At 37.3% G+C, this 24,985-nt stretch overlaps 1 protein-coding gene across 5 annotated transcripts in view; it reads right to left on the bottom strand.

Annotated features, from left to right (window-relative positions):
* PHKB (phosphorylase kinase regulatory subunit beta) overlaps nt 1-24,985 on the bottom strand; it is an 83,768-nt gene that overhangs the window by 53,730 nt on the left and 5,053 nt on the right. For 3 of the 5 annotated variants that reach the window (XM_061469320.1, XM_061469319.1, XM_061469321.1), the window contains 7 exons: nt 22,301-22,390; nt 20,421-20,559; nt 17,879-17,978; nt 15,328-15,435; nt 13,273-13,353; nt 8,570-8,685; nt 1,053-1,116 (listed from right to left, as the gene is read on the bottom strand). In XM_061469320.1, coding sequence (XP_061325304.1) covers nt 1,053-1,116; nt 8,570-8,685; nt 13,273-13,353; nt 15,328-15,435; nt 17,879-17,978; nt 20,421-20,559; nt 22,301-22,390 — 698 coding nt within the window. Of the gene's footprint in view, nt 1-1,052; nt 1,117-8,569; nt 8,686-13,272; nt 13,354-15,327; nt 15,436-17,878; nt 17,979-18,434; nt 18,522-20,244; nt 20,373-20,420; nt 20,560-22,300; nt 22,391-24,985 lie in introns of those variants that run through there. The other 2 variants (XM_061469322.1, XM_061469323.1) reach the window with 2 other exon arrangements.

The raw sequence follows: 24,985 nt of genomic DNA, 5'->3' as shown, positions 1-24,985 counted from the left end.
TATTCAAAAATTAAACAAATATAACTTCAAGGGTTTGGAACTACATGACCTTTGAGGTGCCTTCCAATCCAGACCATTCTGTGATTCTGTGAAGTTCACAATATAAAATTATGGAAGGTCAAAAGGACTGTACATCGCCGAACTTAAAAAAAGAAAAAATAAATATGCTACTCATGTAAATGCATACCATTTTTTTTAAACTAAGTTTTGAATGCTATTCAGCCCTAAGAAGAGATAAAGCCTGTTTCATCAATTAATATTTACTTTGTGATGATACAGATATTTGAGCATGTGATCAAGGTCCATCAGTTACAAATAAAAAAGGACAAGATTCCAAGGAATCAGTGTCATACAGAAAACTTTACTTAGCGTACTAAGCTCACCTCATTGTCACTAACCTATCTTCCCTTCTCACATCATACAGACAAAACTCACCAGCAAGTTTTCTATTTCTACACACACTGACACTATCCAATTTTCTTCTTTAGCTGCACTCCTACCCTTCATTTCCATTCATTAATAGCACCAATAGCTTGACAATGACTTTTCTATCTGCATATTTTCTGGACTATTAATTTGGAAGCATATTCTTTTACTTTAGCTACAGGCTGCCGTAGATACAACAGCTAAAAAAAAAGATGCACATAGAAGGGGAATACAAGTCAGAGATAAAAAGCTAAGAAAACGCTTGTTTTCTTAATTGATCCAAGCCATTTGATGGGAAAATGAAGATTCCATCACTATGCAACATAATGAAATTAAAAATCAGTAAAACAGTGGAATTACGTACAAGTACCTTCTTTAAAGTATGGATCAAAAGACACATGAAGGAAGAAGACAGAAGTAAGGTAATGGCTGTAGGTAGAGGCATACTGTATTATGACCAACCAAGTTGTTTTCAGAATAAGCTGTGATAATTTTAGAATATTTTAAATAAATAAATGTAAGTAGTTCTTGATCCTTAAGGCCACCAATGAATTCTGTACCTGAAACAGGAGCAATCAATTTCCAACCTCACCTCTTTAATGAGAGAAAACGAACATTTGTATTACCTGATTTCCAAAGAGATTGAAACCATTAATTGCTTCTAAAGCTGCTTTTGCCAGCCCCACAGAACTGAGAAAACAAAAAGACAACAAAAAAACAGAGGCATCATAACACAAGCACAGACAAAAAAATCCAAAGCATTTGACAACTTCCAGAGCTATGATCTTTTCTTGATTTGAATTTCATACTTAACCTTTATGTTAATGAAGTGATGATGCAGCAAACTTGGGGTGGCCTGGTAGTGGGTTGTTTTAGGGTGTTTTCTTTGTGTTTTGTTTGCGGGGGGAGGTCTGTTTGTTTGCTTTAAACAGTTTTCAGCATTTGTCCTCAAATGTCAGAGACTACCTGGAAAAAACACTTCAGCTCACCACCACCTTGCTACTAGTCATCTGGCATTATATATTTCAAGGCCTTGTTAATAGTGTATTAACAGAAAAATTATTTCAGCACGATTTTTCAACCTAACTCTCTAAAAGTTTAAAGGACTGATTTCTGACTAACTTTCAATATAATAGAAGATCAATCTGGATTCAGAAAAGGAGGACTTTCTGATGTCAACCATACAGCGGAACATCTTCTGTTTGACTTACTTCATGACTAGTATGCACCGCAAAGAAAACAAGACCCTTCAAGTTAGCAAGTTCATGCTCAAAGACATTAAGTACTAAAACCGCTAATAATAATTTTAAAATCAAAATATATACTAAAATTTATTAGATTATTAAAACTACATAGTACATATAAAAATATACACAATAAGACCTTTATGAGGCCTTTTTATTAGAAAAGGTAGTATCGTACTTTCCTTGCATTAAAAAAAAACCCTAGTCCTCCTCAATGCACACATACACTTTGGTTGATTTTGGTTTTGGGGGTCTTGTTTTTGTTTTTAAAGAAAAACTCAAGATAAGCTAATAGATACCTACATGCATTTGACAGGTTTATAAGAAATATGAAGTATGACAGCAAAATTTTGAAATATCATTTTAAAAAATACCTAATTATAGTTAGGCCAACTTCTCCTGTGTCCATTCAACTGCAATAAGGAGCAAAACCATTAACATACTCACATAAGAGACTCAATTTCTGCACATCAATTCAAAAATCATGGATGTTACAGTCACAGGGCATCAAAAAGGAAAATACTGAATGAGCCAGTAGTTTAAAAATGTAATACACAACGCTACCAGATTTCTGACAGTTCTTACATTGAACGCAAGCATTCCAAGTAGGGAAAGGATTTTGCACTGCTTACTAACTGGTGACATAAAAGTATAGGAAGTAGAAATATCACAAAAGTCTAATAAATTAAACGAACACCTTTTAACCTTTCTTAGGTGACCTGGTAAAAAAGACTCAGAGCATCCAGTAAAAAATCCAAACAAACTAACATAAAAAGCCCACTATAGCCTAGTGTAATTCTCCCAATTTTAGTCATAAAACTAAAAATTTAAAATATGCCTTTGTCTCCACTTCACTATAGTGCCTCTGATAAGGCATCTTTATCTGTCTCTGCTTTGTTTCTACATAAACAAATGCAGTGATTTATTGACTTCACTGACACCTAAATGTCTGTCCCAGTTTTGAAGCTTCTCCTTCAGAATCAACTTTCATCTTTCTCCCTAACTGCCCATTTCTTGAGATAGCAGCTCTGCTTTCTAAGTAGTGTGCAATTAATTTGAAATATTTTTAGTCAAAAATGACAATGAGATAATAGAAAAAGAAGACAGCATAGTAACAGAAAAGTATAATGTCTACCTTGTTATCTGTAAAACTCAACAAATCCAAAGACATATATCAAAAGGGAAAAAAAAGAAAAAAAAAGAATTAATCAGGCTGACATGACAAAAGATTCAGAGTTAAGAGCACAGATCAACACTGCAGGAAGAAAGCCTTTCACCTTAGCAAGGTAAAAATGAATGGAAAGAACTGAAAGGTTTATCTTTCCATAAAGCCTTTTCCTATACAGGAGAGAAAGTTGTTCATGCTGTCCTCAGGTAACAACCATTCAGATGCAGCTACCTTGTTTTTTCCAACTGGGCACAATACCCAAATTTGGAAAAAAAAATAAAACAAACCAAACCTAAACACACACACACACAAAGAATTCTCAAACATCTGCACTGCTATGTATACATGCTTGAAAAGTCTGAATTTTAAAGACCTGGAAAGAGTCTGGGGAAAAAAGGAATATATCATTTAATAGTTTATTTATTAACATAGTAATTCCATGAAATATGCTTAAAAAAAGCCTCCCTGGAGGAAGACGAGAGAAAAAAAAGGATTTAAAAGTTTATATTCTTCTTTCTCTAAAACTGATTATCCACTTGGCCAACCACACTTTCCTTTTCTTGCCATCTCTGGAATAAAAATTATGCTGTACTGCCAAATAATGAATGTGGCGGGGGGAAAAGTTTGTCAGAGGATCTGTGTGACCAGATAGCAAGAGAACAATGTTGACAAGGAGATAGTCGTGATTATAAAATTTAAGCATTCTTAAGAGTCTGAGGGCTACAATCCACTCATAGGGAAATAACAAAATTAACAACAGTTACAAAAATGTACATTCTGGACAAGACAGCCCTAGATATTTTGTTTAAAAAGATAAATAATGAAGTAACACCATGCTAGAAAAAATATTCAGAAAATATTCTCTAATCCCCAACTTCTGTGTAAGAGGAGTTGTGACAGCACGGACAAACAACTTCACTATTTGTCATAAAAAAATAAAGCAACCAAATTGTCAGGAAACTGCAAACAGGAACTGTGCTTTTACCTTTATTCTTCTTTACTCCATGCAGCACCTAGGTATCAGAGCAAACTTTTTACCTTACTGGAAATAAACTGATCTGAACTATTTTTTACCAATGTAAAATATCAATACTCAAATGTTTACTAGCCAATCCACAACTGATGGTATCCAATTATAATTTACACAGAAATTATTGAAGATAAAGGAAAAAAAAGTAAAATCAGTGCAGTTACAGCATTTGTTTACTTTAAATACTGTTTAAATACATGGCTTGGTTTTAATATTACAAGTACTGTAGACACCGATTTCAGACTCTAGAATTCTTTTTTAGCTATTACCACAGGTTTATAAGCCTCCATCTTTCTTTCTGAAACCTTGCCAGAAATAGTACTCATGGGATTTAATTCTAAGTGATTCAATAAAAGAAAGATGATTAGGTTTACTAAGTTCTGCTCTGAGCAGCTGCCATCAAGCAGTGGTGAAATCCCTGAGTTTGGCACCTTCTGCTGATGAAACATTTTGGTACTGGAGAATGTGATGAAGGAATACACTGAAGTAAAAAGTGTTGTGAATATCATTATTTATCTGGCTTTGGGTCAAATACTTCAACAAAAATGTAACTGTACTAACAACTGCCCTCTTTTAATTATCACCTAGCAACCGATCAAACAAATTGGTGTGATGAATCAGTAAAGAACTTCACATAAAGTATTAATATCAAACTGCATACACAGAAAATGAAAATGGGAGAAATCCCACACACTGAAATATGTACCTCATGTTAAAATCTCATATGCTTCTTTTTCCTTTGAAACAACACTTCTAATACCAACAATGATATTTACAGAGTAGGAAAAAAGTTACTGAATGTCATGGTTTAAGCCCAGCCAGCAACCCAGAACCACGCAGTTGCTTGCTCACTCCCCCGTCTTCCTCCCACCCACTCCCGGAGGGATGGGGAGGAGAATCCCCTCCTGGGCAGAACATGAGGCTCAGAAAGTCCTTGGTCAGAGTAAACATTACTTAGCAACAACTAAAACCATTGGTGTTACCAGCATTGTTCCCAGGCTGAAAGTCAAAACCACAGCACTGCACCAGCAACCAAGAAGAAGCTACTGCTGAGCCCAGGACACTGAAGAACTAGAGAAGTCATTCATTAGCAACAACCGCTGGTATTCAGATCATGTAAAACTACTCACTCTATCTACAAAATAGAAGGATACTGCTTGAAAAAAACACTGAAGACAAATACAGATTCCACCCTTGAAATAATTTCTATTTTTCGTAGTCATTATTCACAGAATCATAGAACAGTTAGGGTTGGAAAGGACCTTGAAATCATCTACTTCCAACCCCCTGTCACAGCTATGGACACCTCACACTAGACCATGTCACTGAAGGGTCTGTTCAACCTGGCCTTGAACATTGCCAGGGATGGAGCATTTACCACTTCCCTTGGCAACTTGTGCCAGTGCCTCACCACCCTCACAGCAAGGAAATTCCTCCTTATATCTAACCTGAACTTCCCCTGTTTAAGTTTAAGCCTATTACCCTTTGTCCTGTCACTAGAGTCCCTGATGAAGAGTCCTTCCCCAGCATCCTTATAGATATTGGAAGGCTGCTATGGGGTCTCCACACAGTCTTCTCCAGATTGAACATCCTCAACTTTCTCAACCTGTCTTCATAAGGGAGGTGTTCCAGCCCCTCATCATCCTCGTGGCCTCCTCTGGACTTGCTCCAAGAGCTCCATGCCTTTCTTATGTTGAGGACACAAGAACTGCATACAGTACTCCAAGCGGGGTCTCACGAGAGCAGAGTCAAGAGCCAGGATCACCTCCTGCTGGTAACACTTCATTTGACGCAGCCCAGCACATGGCTGGTTTCTGGGCTACAAGAACACACTGAAGGCGGCTCATGTTCAGTTTCTCATCAACCAACACCCCCAAGTCCTTCTCCAGAGGGCTGCTCTGAATCTCTTCTTTGCCCAACCTGTAGCTGTGCCTGGGATTGTTCCAACCCAGCTGTAGGACCTTGCACTTGGCTTCCCTGAACCTCATGAGGATGGCACTGGCCCACCTCTCAAAAGTGTGTCAAGGTCCTTCTGGATAGCATTCTTTCCCTCCAGCTTATCAACGAAACCACACAGATTAGCGCCATCAGCAAACTTGCTTAGGCTGCACTCTATTCCACTATCGAGGCCACTGACAAAGATGTTGAACAAGACCAGTCCCAACACCAATCACTGAGGGACACCACTTGTTACTGGCCTCCCCCTGGACACTGAGCCACTGACCACAACTCTTTGCGTGCAGCCATCCAGCCAGTTCTTTATGAGGGGTCTATCCATCAAATATACGTCTCTCCAATTTTGAAACAAGGATGCAATGCAGGGCAGTGTTGAACACTTTGCATAAGTACAGGTAGATGATGTCAACTGCTCTGCTCCTATCCATCAGTTCTGTAGCCCCATCATAGAAGGCCACCAAATTGGCCAGACAGGATTTCCCCTTTGTGAAGCCATGCTGGGGGTCACCAAGCACCTTGTTGGTTCTCATGTGCCAGTCACTCCAATGTAGAGATATTCCAGTCACTCCAACCAATGAGCCGGCTTCATTTGGAGCCTTGACTCAGATGCCTCTATACAAACACCCGTAGCATGGGGAACAAGCAAGAGGAATTAGAGATATGTGCACGTCTATGGGGATATAATAACTACCACAGAAACATGGTGGGATGGGCTCCTATGACTTGGAATGGAAGGTTACAGGCCCTTTAGAAAAGACAGGCCCGGCAGACGGAGAGGGGGTGTTGCTATCCAACATCTGTTGGAGCGACGGTACAGCCCAGCACAAGCAATCCAAGAGGTTCCTCGATTGTGTGGAAGACAACTTCCTTCTGCAAGCAACAGGGGAGCCGACAAGGAGAGGTGCCATGCTTGACCTTGTGCTCACCAGCAGGGGAGGGCTCCTTGAAAATGTGACACTCCAGGGCAGACTAGTATGCAGCAATCACGAGATGGTCGAATTCGAGATCCTCAGGACAGTGAGATCAGCATGCAGCAAGTTCACTGCCATGGACTTCAGGAGAGCAGAATTCTTCCTCTTCAGGAACCTGCTTAGTAAGTTTCCACGGGATATAGCCCTAGAGGGCAGGGGTGCCCAACAGTGTTGGTTAATATTCATGGATCACCTGCTACAAGCTTAGGAGTGTTTTGTCCTGACTAGAAGGAAGCGCAGCAGGAGGGCCAGGAGACCTCCTTGGATGGATAAGGAGCTGCTGAGGAAACTTCAAGGGAAAAAAAGGGTTTATAAAAGGTGGAAGCAAGGACAGGAGGCCTGGGAAGAATACAGGGATGTTGTCCGGGAAGCTAGGGACCAGGTTAGGAAAGCTAAGGCCCAGTTAGAATTAAACTTGGCTAGGGTTGTGAAAGGTAACAGGAAGGGATTCTATAGGTATGTAGTGAACAAAAGACAGACTAGGAACAACGGGTCGCTCTCGGGAAGCCATCAGGAGAACTGGCTCCCCTGGATTTGGAGAAGGCTGAGATTCTTAATGACTTTTTTGCCTCAGTCCTCACTGGCAATTGCTCTGACCACACGAACCAAGTCTTTGAAGGGAGATGCAGACGACTGTGAGAATGAAGACCTTAGGCCCACTGCAGGAAAAGATCTGATTCAAGATCATCTTAAGAACCTGAACATGCACAAGTCCATGGGACCTGATGAAATCCATCCACAGCTCCAAAAGGAGCTGGCAAATGAAGCTGCTAGGCGACTGTCCATCATATTTGAAAAATCATGGCACTCCGGTGAAGTTCCCGGGGACTGGCAAAAGCAAAATATAAGCGCCATTTTCAAGGAGGGGAAAACGAATGACCAGGAAACTACAGACCAGTCAGTCTGACCTCTGTGCTAACTATGAGTTTGGACAGAGCCTTGGGCAACATGGTTTAGTGTCAGGTGTCCCTGCCCATGGCAGGGAGGCTGGAACTAGATGATCCTAAGGTCCTTTCCAACCCTAACTATTGTAAGAAATACATGTGTACTATTTGCAAGCCAAGTGATATTATGATGACCAATACTACTTAAAAAACCCTAAAATATGCAATCTATAGCCATTTTATGAATAATGAAAACTCAGAAGTCAAAGTGTGAAGAAAACAACAGTAATAAGTTGTCAGATTACATATTTGATCCTTCAAGATAGAATATGTGGGAGCAATTCTACTGAACTGGACCACTCTAATGTTAAAATGTTAAGAACATTCCTAAATGTCTCACAGGACGGGAGACAGAACACCCAATTACTTGTAGCATCTAAAGAACCTGGAATAGAACTTGTGGAAAAGGCTATCCTCCAGTGTTCAGCATATTTCTCCCAGCACGGTGGAGATGAGAAAATTTAGACTCATAATTCAACACTTAAACCAAGATATTTCTAAATATTTTTGTGTATACAATCTACTGCACATGCCTCAAGACTCTGAACTGTTCTGAATACAATTTTCACAATAATACGCATGCAGCTGCACATAATTACTGGGATTTGAATATTCAAATAGGAAAGCATCTATGTAGTTATTTCAGCATGCATAGGATGATGAAATTATGCTTCACAGGTTCCCAAAATACACTTCTTAGTCTTTAGAAAACTTTAATTTATCTCAAGCAGTATTTTAATGAGTAACTATTTTTAACTCACCCCACGAATTCTTTTTGTTCAAGTCACATTTACTTGCTTTGACTGAAAGAACTACATTTGCTCACATACCTTGAATGCAGCTCTGGACTGCCATTGTTGTATTTACTTCCTCTTTCCCAAACACCAAAATCTGGCACACGATAGGCTCTTTCCACACAAAAGACAAGATTCTGAATGAAGGAAACCTATGGAAAAGAAAGGAAGCAAGCAAAAGTGACTAAAGGAAACTGAAAATATAATTTCTTCTATTCAGGGGTTTTATTCAGTTTTGGCCTTTTTTTTTTTTTCTCCGACAAGACAAAGTTGTTTTTCCTCCACCATCATAACGTGCCTTCCAGTTTTCCCCCTGAAGAATGATGTTCCCCATTTCAGATATTCCTTTAAAACCAAGTTTTAATCACTAAATACTAAGAGCTGTTCAAATCAGCTGCTGAGATTTATGCAAGAGTTCCTACAAAGCCTGGGATAAAAATTATTTCATATTCGACACATACATTTGAACAGCTCCAAGAAGATGGTATTTTGATCTATTGAAAAAGATCGGCCCTAAAAAAAAAAAAAAAACAGATAGCAAAAAAACCCTGCATCCTACAAGAGTAGGACACAGAAATCTTGGTGCTATTTTGTAATTCATTCTAAGAGAAATGATCTGCCAAACTTTTATTATATTAGCTCAAGATAAGACATACTTATGCAAATTAAAACATACTCCTTTATAAAAAAAAACTCTGAATCAATTTATAATTAAAATATCTTGGATCAACATGTTTCAACTGAATACTAAAACATTAGAGAATATTTTAAAGAATTTAAGGTGTATTTAACTACAGCTAGGGACTTAAGCAGGTATTTTTTATTCATTTACACTGCTGAAAGAGACATTTGGAGTTGCTTCATTGTAGAAAAGTTAAATTGATGATTAATTTTTACACAGAACTTACAGGAAATTTAACCACAAACACAACACTTACACTGGTTCATCCACACTTCTGTGGGAAAAGAGAATACTGTAATGGCTATAAACACAGTCATATTGCTCTCGTGAGACCCCACCTGGAGTACTATGCGCAGTTCTGGTACCCTCAACATAAGAAGAACAGGGAGCTGTTGGAGATCATCCAGAAGACCATAAGGATGATAAGGGAGCACAGAGCACCTCCCATACGAAGACAGGCTAAAAAGTTGGAGCTGTTCAGCCTAAAGAAAATCTGCATGGAGACCTCACAGCAGCCTTCCAATATTTGAAGGGGGGCTACAAGGATGCTGGAGAAGGACTTCATCAGGGACTGTAGTGATAGGACAAGGGGTAATGGGCTTAAACTTAATAGGGGGAAGTTCAGGTTATATATTAGGAAGAAGTTCTTTACTGTGAGGGTGGTGAGGCACTGGCACAGGCTGCCCAAAGACGTCGTAAATGCTCCATTGCTGGCCGTGTTCAAGGCCAGGCTGGACAGGGCCTTGGGTGACATGGTCTAGTGTAAGGCACCCCTGCCCATGGCAGAGGGGTGGAACTGGATGATCTTAAGGTCCTTTTCAACCCAAACCATTTTATGATTCTATGATCTACAGAGGACAAACCACTTTAGTACAGGCAAGTGATACTTAATTTTTTTTAATGAGCTATGAGATAACAATCAAATTTTTACTAGAAGTTATTTGTTTTAATCTTAATTTACCTGTACACCTACCTGTTTTGTCCTTTTTGCTCAATTTTTCTGTATATCTTAAAAAATTACTATTTCAGACACACTTTATGCTAATAGCAATCCATCAGTGGTACATGTAATTCTGTTCTTACTTTTGTCTGTATTTATTACATGTCTCTGCTAAAATTTCACTGTGCGGTGCTCATGTGCAATATTCTGTACACTAAATCTTTTCACAGCTAGCATTTTCAAGGAAAAAGCCCCACTCTTTAAAGATGCCCACTAGTATTCATCCCTGTAATTCAGCACTTGGTTGCGTTGAAATGAACTCTGTCTGAATGAAGCTAGAATACACAGTGATTAAGAGTGGGGCTTCTCCTATACCTATCAATAACTGAAATTCAAATATATCAGCTAAATGAAGAAGCAAGGACCACTGCACAGAAATACATAATCTTACCAATGACTTTCTACCAGTGATAATGTTCAGAACACAAGAAAAAAAAAAATGGCCAATTACAGATATTTTAGGAGGCTTCCAAACAGCAGATTTACAGGAAAAAAAAAAAATGCATCAGATAACTGGTTGCAAACCAAAATCTGCAGAAGGCAACTATTCATACCACTGGCATGTAAATACTATAACCAAGTCAATGATAAAGCACTTACAGAAATTATGGATTCTGTGTGTTAAGCTAATTTATCCAGAAACCAAGCATGTGGAGAGCAGAGTGTAATAAAGAATACACAGGCAACATGAATGACTGCAAATACTAGTGCCACTGTTTTATGCAGAGCTAACTGCTCTCAAATTCATTCATTTGCACAATCAAATACTATTCTCATTGTTATGGCTGCAAAGATGAGATTAAATTCAATTTCCAACTGCAAACTCATGCAACTAGTTGCTAACACACTCACAGCTGCCATGCCTGACATCAAAGAACCTGGTATACAATGCGCGTATCATTTGGAACCAAGAGTTCTGTGTGCAAACATATCCATGCAGACAGCCTGCCAAATATCAACCACTTGCCAGTATGTTCCACTTCACTAGTCCTGGTTCAAAACCCTCTCTACAAAAGGAAAGACACTAAACACATCCAACCTGACACTTGGGTAGCAGGCTGGCACAGCCATGGGGCTGCCAATGCCACAATCTTGCATATTATCTAGACACACAGGAAAACTTGGAAATACCATAATTATGTGGTGCTAATGAGATCTGAGAATATATGCAACTGTTGAAGCTATACAGAGACTATCAGAATATACAGGTCTGGGGTAAAATAATCTTAGTGTAAACCTTCATAATCCACAGATTTCTAGGCCGAAGTTGCAATGAAAGCTACATCCTGACATTGAAGTAGAGAATATCCACTGACTGGAGGGTCATGCACATGTACTTTTTCTGCAGATTCTGTTATGACATGCAAACATCTGAAGGATAATATAAATTAAAAGTCAAGCTAAGTAAAAACATCGTCATATACATTTGCCTCCTCACAGGCATAAAGGTAATTCAAAGAAAATAATATAGACCTATCATATAATCTAACAAAGCGAGAAAGGAGACAAGTTACATCACTTAGTTTTCTCCTTATCTGTTGTGGTTTAACACCAGCCAGTAACTCAGAACCATGTGGCCGCTAGCTCACTCCTTCCCTTCTTCACCTCTGCTTCTGGAGAGATGGGGAGAATTGGAAGAACGTAAATCTCACAGGTTGAGATAACAACAGTCCAGTAACTAAGGTACCATACAAAACCATTACCACCACCAATAATAATGGTAAGGGAAATAACAAGGGGAGAGAACATGAAACTAAAAGGGGAAAAGGAGAAGGAAACAATAAACACAAGTGATGCACAATACAATTGCTCATCACCTGCCAATCAATACCCAGCCCGACCCCAGCAGTGACGCGGGCCTCTCAGGTAACTCCCCCAGTTTATATAGTTGGCATGATGTGCCGTGGTATGGAATACCCCTTTGGCTGCTTTGGGTCAGGTGTCCTGTCTCTGCTTCCTCTCAGCTTCTTGTGCCCCTCCTCACTGGCTGAGCATGAGACTGAAAATTTCTTTTATCAGGGTAAACATTACTTAGCAACAACTCAAAACATCAGTGTGTTAACAGCACTGTTCTCAGACTGAAGTCAAAAACACAGCACTGCATGAGCTACTAAGAAGGAGGAAAGCAACTGTTACAGCTAAACCCAGGACATTATCTAAAGAAAAAACATTAATGTATATGTTAGAAAATATAATGCAAATACACTACTACTGGAAAAATCTCAGTTCTTAAATACGTTAGTACTTTAAGTGCATTTAAGCTTTTTAAGGCAATACAGCAGTGATGAATAAACAGACCAGAGTAAACTCAAACAACTTCAGATTAAGAAAATGGTGGGGACAGAGGAAGAGGGGAAGTGGCAACAGAAGTAGAAGGGGAAGCGGAAGGGGAAGGGAAACAGACAACAAAAATTCTGCACTTTCTGTTCCTGCCTCAAAGCAATACCTCATTTTAGAGCAGGACCTCAGACTGTCCTGACATGACTTGTCCTTGAGCCAAGGCTATTATCATCTTATTTACAGGACAATTAACAATCTTACAAACATCTCTTACCAAGCTATAAAATTGTATTATTTTAAATTAAAGATACAAGAAAACTTCTTAACACACCCAAAGATTCATATGTATTTGAAGAAATTGCTTCAGCCTTCCAGAAAATTAATCCTATTATTTGTTATATTGAAATTCCACTGGACAGAATGCACTGACTGACAGGCTGAAATAAGAAGAAACATGAAAAAAACAGAAGTAGAACTTAACCATCCTAACAGATCTTTTAAATCTTCACCTTGTACCTTGCAGGCATAGCAGGGAACTATAAAAGTTTCCAATGTCATTTTGCATTCACTCTTCCCATATCTAACACTTTATTAGTTATTAATTTATTTCACTATCCATTCGCTCCTTTCATCTGCTCTGAATTCCATTAAAAAGGGGAGAGTATCTGCAGTGTATGTCCAGAACAATTATTTTACAGTTAAAATCAAGAAAAAAAAAAAACAAAAAAAAACCAACTTAATAGAGCATGCATTTTAGCATCAGAAATTTATTCATACCTCATCTGTGTTGTAGATGACCTGTAGCCCCGAAGAGATCATCTCAACCAAATAGAGAAGAAACAATGACACAGCATTTATCTGAAGTAATTAAAGACAGAAAAGAAACTGTAATTGGCTTTATGCTTATTGGAGTCACATAAGCAAGGTAAATGTGGTACGACTTACAAACAGAAATGGTCCCACTATAACACAGTTTTGGTTCTTCAAAAATATTATCCCAGTCTACCAGTATCATAGATGTAATGATGTGGGAACAATCAACAGGAAGAAATCCCTCAAACAGGCACTGTCTTATAAAACTGCTGCTGCAGTATAGTTTTTTAAATTATTTGAAATTATGATATTAAAATGTTTGCGCTTAGGCATGCTGCTTTGACTCACAGGCAATCACTTCAGTCACAAGCTGTTTCACAATTTATTAACAAGTAGAGCATCAAGAAGGCAAGTAGCATATTGAATAGTACACAGCATATTTGGTCCAACCCTAACCATTCCATGATTCTGTGATTCCTAAAAAGCAAGTAACTTATTCATAACTGGAATTTTAGCATTATCAATTGACAGAAGTATAATTACAACATTCAAATACGGTTATATTTGTGAAAACTGTTTTCTTTTGTAGCTGTATACAGCATTAATTAACAGTAATCACTTTTAGCAGCTGTACAGATGAGCACCATAATATTGATTTATTAATCAAAGAAAACTGCTTTTGTCACACAGAATTCTAGTATAACTGAGAATTTTTCCAGTAGGAAAAGTAAGTTTATAACAAGTTGCATCAATGAGCTGTAAAACCACAATCTCAGCATATGAAATCCAGAGAAAACATCTAGAACAAAAAATTGAATTCTCATCTGAAACACAGCAGATTAAGAACAAAATCCAAATTCTAAAAATTCCAAAAGATTTAAAGACCACTGACTCCAATTTCTTCATACAATTTGAAAAGCACCAAGTACAGCAATAACAGCAGGCCAAATGTGTAATGTATTTCATTCTTCCCAACTGAACTGCCTCAGTTACTCTGTTTGCTGTTGTCTCCACCAAGCTGAAATGGCTCTATTTTTTGAGATTTGCTGATGACAGAAGGGAATGTGCATCCACGTTTATGGGAAGGGTTGAGCTGCCACAAAACACAAGAGACTTTGAACTCACAAAACACAAGAGACTCAGTACTCCCCAGGTCTCAACATTATTGTCTCCTCCTTCAGACAGAAAATGTGTATTTTCCGGAAGCTTCACATAAAAGTTCAAAATGTTAACTTAGGATAACCCCACAAATTGTTTTTGTCAGTACATTTACTGTACAAACTATTTAAGCGATGTCACTATAAAATCAAATAATTATCAACCTACTGTCACTTCTGAATAATTTCACTAGCAATTTCTGAACTAAAAGGAGTATGCAGAGTTATGGAATGCAAAATAACAAGGTCACAAATGCAAAAAAGGGTCTGAAGGTAAAGAGAAGGAGAAAAAAGGAGCAAACCAACACTCTGGAAATTGAAAGCCAGTAAGACAATCAATTATGCAGTGAATCTGACTAGGAAACACTACACAAAACAGTGAACAACAATTTGTAACCAGACAAAGCTGTTAACCGTATATTAATGAATATGAATAATATGAATATGAATAAAAATTGCTCAGACTTACAGAAAAAAAATAAAACACATAAAAAAATGTTAATAAAAAGTTATAATATTCAGTGGAAGATTACACTAAATCTTTTGCTTTACTTTTTTAACATTTTTGTGCCAGGATTCTTTATTGACAGTCATCTGTTGCTCTTCAAAAATAGCACCTTCATAACCAACATCTACCTTCACAAATCCCACAGCTGTTTCAGTACCTTCTGACTGAAACATACCACTGAGTTGTATTTCAAAGTCTTTTTCACCGAAAGATGCAGAAGGATTTTCAGTTTTATCAACTACAAGACATTTAACACAAATCTAAACAGACAGCTGCACTGTGAAAGAATGGAGTCAACAGTAACATTATTTAAAATCATCCAAACTTTCACTTACACTCACATGCATATTTTACCTGAAGATGGCCGTACTCCTCATGGGAGAAGACCTCGTCTCCTGTGTGTGCACTGAAAACAGAATGAAGACATCCAGATGGTTTGGGGTCTTGCTTAAATTGCTGAACCTAAAGGCGAATTTAAAGGCAAAACATAAATCAGAGTCAATAATTTCAGTACATTTGGCAACCACAAATTCATTATGTAACTAAAGTATTTGAAAATTTATTGCTATGACCACTATATAAAATTTATAAAAAACAGTTACTGAAACTTACCAGAGTATATACTTAAAGCGTACATAAAGAATATAAATATTCAACACATCTATCTAACCTGTAATAGACAGGCACAGATGCTTAGTCACTTTCTTCTGGACAAACACCACCTCATTTTGCTGGTGCTGAAATCTCAGTAGAAAGCATATCACTCCTACTTTGAATTCACAGGTCTGAAATGCACACATAGAATTCTGACCCATGACCTCTCAGCTGGTTCACCATCTTTCCCTAGCAGAGGGCCATGAATTCCAACTACTTTCTCACATACGGGGCACTTCCCCTTCTCACCTTCCTGCCCTGTCCTTATCCATCCAGAGTGTTCCAGTCACCTGAGCTATCCTACCACACAGCTGTGATCCTATGACAGCCCTGGAGCTGCGCACACAGCTCTAATTCGTCCTTTTAATTCCCCATGCTGCATGCACTAGTGTAAGGCATTGCTGAGCGGCACCCAAATATGCTGATTTCCCAGAAAGGGTACAAGAGCTTTCTATTCCATAATGCTGTCCCACAGGTACCTCCTTATTTTCACACCTGCTCTTGGAACAATTCCATCTGAGTTAATGTTGTGGGCCTTCTGTTCACATCACCTTAAACTCTTTGCTTGCCTACCCCATCACCACTTGATTGTTGAGCAGTCTCTCTCCCCCTCACCATTCCTAATTTAAAGCTCTTACCAGAGTGTAAAAATTATGTTAGCAACAAGAATTTTAGTAATTTTTCTTAATTACAATCAAGAAAACCTAATAATTCTTGTTGTACAACTTGACAATGTGACAAAGGTTTTAAAACAAAAAAATATTATTGTTATTGATACTAATAATTTTTAAGCCTTCTGGGTTATAGATGTACAAAGTGTTCAGAAATCACCACAGGCAGATCACGTAACAAATGAAAAGCTATAAGAGCCAAGAATCTGGCATAAAAGAGAACATGGCAAAATACTGGAAAACATGGGAGCACAGTTTGTGACATTCGGATATTCAGTGAAATGTTTACAGATACTAGATGGCAAAGCTGATAGCTTAGAAAGAAAACAAAAATATTATAGATAGGAAGAATAGTAACCCAAATTAAAATGACTTTTTATTCATGGACACTATTATTGGACCTCAGAATGAGCCTCTATGATACAGAATTTCTTACAATAGAGATGGAATGCAGTAAGCCAAGTATTAATGCAGGAAGTTAACAATAAAGGAGTGAAACAAGAACCACAGTGGTTTTAAAGTAGTTTTGATTCCCTTTTTTTGTCACGAATTACAATGTCTGTGACATCAGGAAACCATGTGAGTAAACAATTTGCATTCTCAGAGAGCTGCCACTAGGGCACAAAAAGGAAATCAAATTCACACACAAAAAAAAAAAAAAAAAAAAAAATGAAGGTAACAAAGAAGAGCCTTCTCTGTATTTTCTCAACTTATGGTATGCGCTCCAACAGTTACTGAATTTTCTAGCCATCATTGTAAGTACTTGGTCCACATTTAACAAAACTTTCAATACTGATCATATCTTCATGACATGTTCTTCTCTACCAACAAATCATACATGGCATATAAGTACATGCCCCAGAAGCAAGCAAGTGAATAACATCTTGTGGAGTTCTCATGTCCAGTCCATGAACATATCTGACATAGTTTAGGTCATAACTCATTTATTTGCAAGCAATACAATATAATATCTGCAATTTTTGTCACAAGCAGCATCATCTATTCAAGCCATGCTTTGGGTATATAGAATAAATATTATTAAAAAATATCTTCCTTCTACATGAGGCCAGCACATAGAGTCTCTCAGAATAAAGTCCTGTTTGACTTAGGTCTGTTAGGTACTAGAGACTGATTATGACTACACTGTAGGAAGACCTCGTAAGCTCAACGAATACTGGAAAGCTGCTGCCAAAGTAACTAAGCAACATAATCAAAATCATCACATAGGTATGGATAACAACTGCAAGTACAATAACCAAGTAAACAGTATCCCACTTTAGCCAGAAGAAATCCCACATCTTTCCATTTAAGCATGAAAATGACGTTAAAACCCCCCAATTACTTTAGGTTTAAACAGGATAGATAACTGCGAAAGGAACCGAAAGAAGTCTCAAATATAACCCTGCAGTTTACCTCGCAAAACGCTTGTCTCTTCTCTGTCCTGCAACCTGACAATAACAACGCAGCTGTAATACTGCATTTCCCTTTTGAAGTTCATCTATATTTAGAAATCAGTTTTCTCAGTTCAGTTAATTCCTTAGAATTAAGTAAGAGCTTGTGTCCACACTATAGTGTTTTACCTTATCGGCCTGACGCATGTAGCAGTAAAGAATTCCTCTCATACACTTAATAGCAGAATGCTCCAGTTCATGAGTCCTTCCCTTGTCATCATCAATACGCCTGGGCAAGAGAGATAACTTGTAAAACAAATTGGAAATGCACTGAGGGTGAGAAGACACATTAGTGCTTTGGAATATTAAGTACATAGCTAACACTGTTCCACAGTGGGGCCCATACTCATATCAACATATTTACAGCCCTACCCATCTTTCCTTAATAAAATTAAAAATTAGTTTATGTCGCAACTTATACAAATATTCACATTTCAGAATTTAAAAATTAAAATAGGCCTGATATTTTAACATTGCAAGCCACTATTCTGTGTTCCTTGAGAGATCCAAAACACCAAGGCAACTTCTCTTTAACTCTACTCTATTGTAACCTTCACCATTGCATTCATGTGTTCTGTCTTTTCAAGCTCTCAATTTCTGATTGAGCCTTCCAGGGGGAAAACACATCTGTTAAGTTCCAACAGCATGTCTCTGATACAAATATGCAGACCAGCATAATATCCACTCTGCTACTTCTCAGTCCACTTTATAGCTGTTACTAATTTGATGACAGGTAAGTGGATGATAACTATATTGCAAGCAAAGCATATCCTTTTTCACTACACTTAACATTTTAGTAGTTTATGCTGTGGTTCTACTACCTACATGGAAAATAAGGAAGGCAGTGGTAACTTCAAAAACATATACATCCAGAAATCATGCTATTTAAACAATAATCTTAAGTTCAAGAAATGTACTTGCTTTCAGTTTGAAAGGAGTGAAAAAACAACCTCATAAGTAATAAAACCAGAAAATGCAAAATTAATAGGTTAAGATTTTTTTTTAAGCAGGAGGATTTATTCTCACTTTTATCACACCAATGAAGCACACGTGAAAGCTCATGGTACAGTATTTTTCCTCTATTCACAACAGCAGCACTGGCATGAATCAAGCACAGTAATCTGCATGTAGTAAATAATGCAACCTTCCATGAGTCTTTTATCTTTGCTTGTTTAGCCATTCACTTAATTTCAACCATCAACCTTTGCCAAACAAAGTTCACTGCACAGCATCTGAAGTTCAGGGCCTTGTTCTGAGCATAACTGGGAGTAACAAACTATTTGTCTCGCTACTTTGCTCACCCTTCAACCTGCAACAAATTTCATGTATCACCTTTTATGACAATACACAACGAAAACGAAAGGCTGAATAACTTGGGTAACATCATACCATGGTCTCTTCTATGAGCTGCTGAAAATTCAAAACAATCACCCGTCTCTTTTATTTTTCCTTCTATTTTTTTTAATCTGTTTTGTTTTCAAATGCTTTTATTTCAACAACAATAACGAGGTATTACAAGAAAGATGCAAAAATTTCAATAAAACAAAATAAAGCTGCAATTATACATTCCGACTATAAATTTCCTTTTATTTTTTGCTAGTTTATCAAAACTTTAAAACCTATTAGATTTCAGGCACAGCATCTCCAGAAGTAAACAGAGAACTCTGCATCTTCTATTTCAAAATGCATAATTTCGTCACATTTCCTAGAAGACAACTTTAACAACTTTCTTCAGAGTGGTGTCAGATACAGAATCTAAAGCAATAAATGGAGACAAAAAAGAAACTCAAAACTTTTTATCTGCTAAGCAGATCATCTTTATTTCAACACTAGCTCCTCATGTTGTTTCTGGCCCTACTTCTATGAAATATACTAGAATTTTGCCCAAAAATATGATCACTACCTCAGTACAAGAGGTTGATTGCTAAAAAGAGGAAATTATCCAGTTATCTGCACACCATCATCTTTTCTCAAAACTGCATTTGAGTTATCACCTCTGTTTTCCTGGGTGGCTGGAGTGCCAAGGTTGGAATCAAGGAATACTAAATCTCAGAAAGCAATTTCCATAGTTATTTGACCTAAAGGAGAGGGCATTATTAACAAATTATCTCCCATAGCTCTTAAGGTCATACTACACCACACAAATTCCTAACCTACTTCTCTAAGGAGTCAACTATGGAAATGGAAGAAACAGAAAATAAGAGGAGCTAACAACTGAGACTGCCCACCCTTTGTACCTAGAGAGGAAGACAGCCACTATTATTTCCCAAATACACTTTTCTCAGCATTCAAGGATTCAGTCTGCTACAAGTACCCAGATTGTTACTGCCTGGGACAAATCTGCTTCTGCTTCATACTGTTCTACTGCATTTAAAATAAGTAGTAATCCTTGAGCACAGTTTCCCTAAATAACCTTTATTTTTAATAGCATGCATTAATTCCTCTGTTTCAGAACAGTGGTACCAATTAAATTATATGAAAACATGTTTACTTACCAAAAGTAGAGTGGCATTTTTTAACTAGTAGCTACATAAACATTTTTATCGATATTTGGAAACATTAACTCTATGAGTTTCCAAAACTTTTTTGTTGAAGCTTTATCTTCAAAAACATTCCTAGGGAACTGAGTAACAGAAAGAATGTGAGAGATGTGAATTTAGAAGTTATTCACCTGTAAGCAAGGGCTAATGCCCAGGCACATGCAGCACAGTAAAGACTGTCGTGTACTTTTGCCTTTTGGTTATCCCCATGCGTCTTTGTAGGAAACAGGCCTGTGGTTGGGCTTTGATGAAGCAGCAACGTTGACTTAACTGGAAAAAGTGGGGGGGGGGGGGAAATATTAACACGTTTCTTTCAGTTCCTAAATAGATTTCAGGAATAAATCAAGATGTAAACAACCTGTTAGAGCATGCACAACATAAAACAGACAACAGAGAAAGGTAAGGAGAAAGACATATACAAATTTTTGTTATGTTGGTTTTCAATCAAATTAGACCTTTTTATAAAAATAAACACCCAAAGCCCCCCAGTATTCAAAACTACTTATATGCCTCTGTTCTCATACAATCCACTCCATACAGAATCTCTACAATGCAATCCAGTAACTTCCCTTTTATGAAAAATAATAATAAAAATTTAACAGTTAAACACCAAAGAATCCTACATTTATAAAAAGTACATCTTTAAAAGTACATCTTGCAATGCAACCCCCAATCCCCCCAATCAAAATATACCATCACTTCTTTAACGTGTTATGTTTTTGGCTTAAAATGATCTCATAATGAAAACCACCAAAATTGTCTTAAAATAAGTTAGCTAACAAACAAAACTGGCACTGAAATTAATAACAGAAATTAACTTCTCACAAATCACCTGTCCAACTGTTACAAGTACTACAAGAAAACTTTTACCCATTTAAAGTTTCCTCAGCTGTAGCTGGCTAATGCCACAATAGTAAGTTACCACTTTATCCAGAATAATTCTAAATTCCATCTTACACCTGGACTGGATTTCCAAGTATTTTTCATTTTCAACAAGTGTAATTCAACCCTCCAGTTTTTGCGTCTTCCAAATTCACACCAGAAATTTAGGAAACTATCCTCAAGTAGGAATAATGACACCTAACATGTAAATATCAATTCTAATTCACAATCGGGTTAGTTCAAGCATCAGAAACTGTCAGCAAATTACCTTTACCCCTCCCCATCCAAGATTATCAGGTGCAACAGAAGTTATTCTAGTATTCAACAAATGCAGATGATAATTTTGAACACAGGTGTCATGGGGAGAATTGAAAGAATGTAAATCCCATGGGTTGAGATAAGAACAGTCCACTGAAGTACCATACAAAACCAATACTACTACCACCATAACATAAGTGATAAGGGAAATAATAGGGAAAAAAATACAAAACTAAAAAGGAAAGAAAAAAAATCCAAACCAATAAACACAAGTTATGCACAACATAATTCCTCAGCACCTGCCAAGCGATACCCAGCCCAACTAAAGTAGTAATGTGGCCCTTCTGCATGACTCCCCCTATTTTATATAGTGGGCATGATGTGCTGTGGTATGGATTACCCCTTTGGCTACTTTGGGTCAGGTGTCCTGTCTCTGCTTCCTCTCAGCTTCCTTTGCCCTCCTCACTGGCAGAGCATGAGAGACTGAAAAGTCCTTGATTGCAGTAAGCATTACTTAGCAACAACTAAAATCATCAGTGCGTTACCAGCACTGTTCTCAGAGTAAAGCTGAAAACACAGCACTGCACCAGCTATGAAGGATAAAAATAACTGTTACAGCTGAACCCAGGACAACAGGTCATGATTTTCCAAGCTATGTACAATATACCCAAATACATGCATTATATTATCACAGGAATGTTATGAGAAATTATAAATGACAGAATGCTTCACCTCTCAGAAAATAAAAGTCCTTATTAAATGCTGCAGATACTATTTTAAGAGAAAGCTAATTACTGTCATAACCATAACTGTAAATATTGTAGTCAGTTACACTAGAAATCTTTCATGGTAGGAACAATTTCTAACTTACCAATTCTATAATAATGATCCAACTTATCCCACAAACTTCCCCCCTCTGGTTTTGGAAGGTTAATACTTTTAAGTGGCTCATAAATTGAACCTAAAAAAGAGAAGAGAAAACAAAATCAAGACCAGAATTAGTTTAATAATTGTGCTATTGCTAACAATTACTGCAAGATGATTTTTTGATGTTTATTATATAAAATCACAACTCATCAAATTCCAATTCAAACAAAAGTAGTTGCAATATTTCTAATCTCAGAGAATAATTTTTATACATGTTTATTCTATAGTACCTGTCCAAAAAAACAAGACCTCTATCTGGATCTCTAATGCCTTGTAGATATTTAGCTACATAAATGTAATAGTTTAATTAGCACATGCTACATAAATGTAGCAGTTTAATTATTGAAGACAGCCTATTAAGCGTTAAGGATTTCCTAGGAACATTTTCTTACAAGTATGCTACAGCATCCCTAAGGATTTGTAGAAAAACAGAAGGATAAGGGCCAAAAGTAGCCCAAATTTAACTATGACTTCCCTACCTGCCTTCTAAAATGGTGAAGCGTGCAACACCATTAACATTTGACCCATCCTAACCTCATTTTTACCCACCCTAGCAACAACCTTAGCTAATTTCATGACTTGAATCAAAAAAGGGGTTATCTTTTTCTCATGTACTACCAAAGCTTAAATAACCTATTCAACACATAAAGCTCCCAAATTACCTATATTCCAGAGAAATACAATCCTATCAAATCTACATATTTCCTTCTAAATATCCCACAAATTGACTGCTTTCCTATTTGCACCCGAAAAGCCTGTTTTCCTGATAGCTGAATTGAGCTACCCATTCAGTTTCTTAAAAATTACTGTGGTAAAGCACTTCTAATTTAAGAGTAACATATTGCTCTGCTTCCACATATCACTTCAGCTTCATTTGGTTTTCTGGATGGTAAGATCTCCCAGAGCCATCTGCTACCAGGAAGAGTGAGAATTTCCCTTTTCTGGACTGCATGATGCCCTTCTGACAAGCTCAGAAATCAACTGCTAGGGAAGCCCAACCAACCAAGCAGTCTGGCAGGATGTAGCACAACAGCATGCTGCTATTCAAGCTGCCTCTTTTGCACTCACAGCACATATCCAAGTAACCAACAGACAGGAGAATGGCCATATACAAGGTCTCATCTAAATGAAATGAAAGCATGTGCAGTGGTGACACAAACTTTATTTATCAAGTCCTGTGGTGGAGAGACTGGAAAATGCTCCTTGCCTCTCAAGAACTCAAACCTCACCCTCCAAATTAGTATCACTTTTGCTTTGCAATCACAGTAGTTAGAAAAAAGACAAGCAAAAAATACCAACAAAAATCCACCCTTCCTTGAGCAGACTCCTGTGGCTCTGTTGTGCCTGGATTCTTCGGTGACATTTACCAACACATCTGAGCTTACCCACAGCTTCTAGTTTCCTCACTGGGAGAGTCTAAGTTACAAATAACATGTGCATATAGGGAAAAGGCCAGAGAAGGAAGCATAAAGTGCACAATTTATTTGAGTTGCCTATAGAAACAAAGCTAAAAGAAATGAAGTTGGTCTGTAGTGGAAAAGAAAAACAGTGTATCACAGCTTTTGTATCTTCTCTTTAAAAATCAACAGAATGAAAAGCATGAGAATGCCAAAGCACCATATACAAATTATATTCTTTTAGACGCTTGAAACTTTACTAGACGAAATAAAACAGCCAGAGTAGACCGTTATTGAAACATAAAGGTGAAAAGAATTCAAAGTTCAAGAAAACTGACCCCCCCCCAAAAATATGATGCCTTGAAAGTATCTGTTACATTACTCCTACTACAGATAGGAAATCTTGGTTAAAGGAACATTCAAAATCAAAATTTTATTAATTTTATTAACTTTATTAATTCCTCATTAGCATCTATATAGTTTCCTTTTTGCTTGGGTGTCTAGAACGCTCTGCTGGAAGAGTTCTGGGTAAATTATATTTCATTGTATTACAATTTAATCAAACTCAAGAAACAGACAGGACAAACATGAAGCTAGCTGCTCTTTCCATGTGTTCTTGTAGTGAGACCATAACTCAGCAGAAGCTATTTTTAGGATAGCTAAAAAAAGACCATCTGTGCTCTTTTCCAACATTTAGTTAAAAGCTCATTTAAACAAGATAAAAACCTGCCTCAGAAAGCCATTTTCAATTAGATATCTAAAATTGGTTTTCAAACTAGACAAAAAAAAAAAAAGCAGCAAGACCTCAACACCTAAACATGAAAGAATGAAACATGCAAATAGTACCCTCAAGGCCTCAGTTTGTACCTGAAAAGCACTCCTGAGAAACAGAACTAGGATATCAATTTTAAATACAATTTTTCATAAATATCTGACTTCACTGTAATCATACAGTGCGAGTTTTATTGTAGATAAATAAGTAGATATGCTAGGAAACAATACAAAAAATATTTTGTTGATTTATTATTTTTTCAGCTGTTTATCAATGTAACAACCCTACACAAAATTTAAATAGGATGCATGGTCCTTCCACAAAAAAGGAAGTATGCCCATTACTTCCCTACAGAAGTGTACTCCTGCAAGTCTGTAAAAAAAAAAATACAAAAAAAAACCACAAAAAACCAAACCAAACAACAACAACAACAAAATCACTAAGAAAATATACAGATAGG

Source organism: Pezoporus flaviventris, unplaced genomic scaffold (assembly GCF_033815535.1).
Source record: "Pezoporus flaviventris isolate CSIRO_AGI_PZ_B2104156 unplaced genomic scaffold, CSIRO_AGI_Pfla_v1 ptg000056l, whole genome shotgun sequence".
Taxonomy (NCBI): Eukaryota; Metazoa; Chordata; class Aves; order Psittaciformes; family Psittacidae; genus Pezoporus; species Pezoporus flaviventris.
Note: the sequence above shows the minus strand (reverse complement) of the source record. Positions and strands in the feature narration are given on the sequence as shown.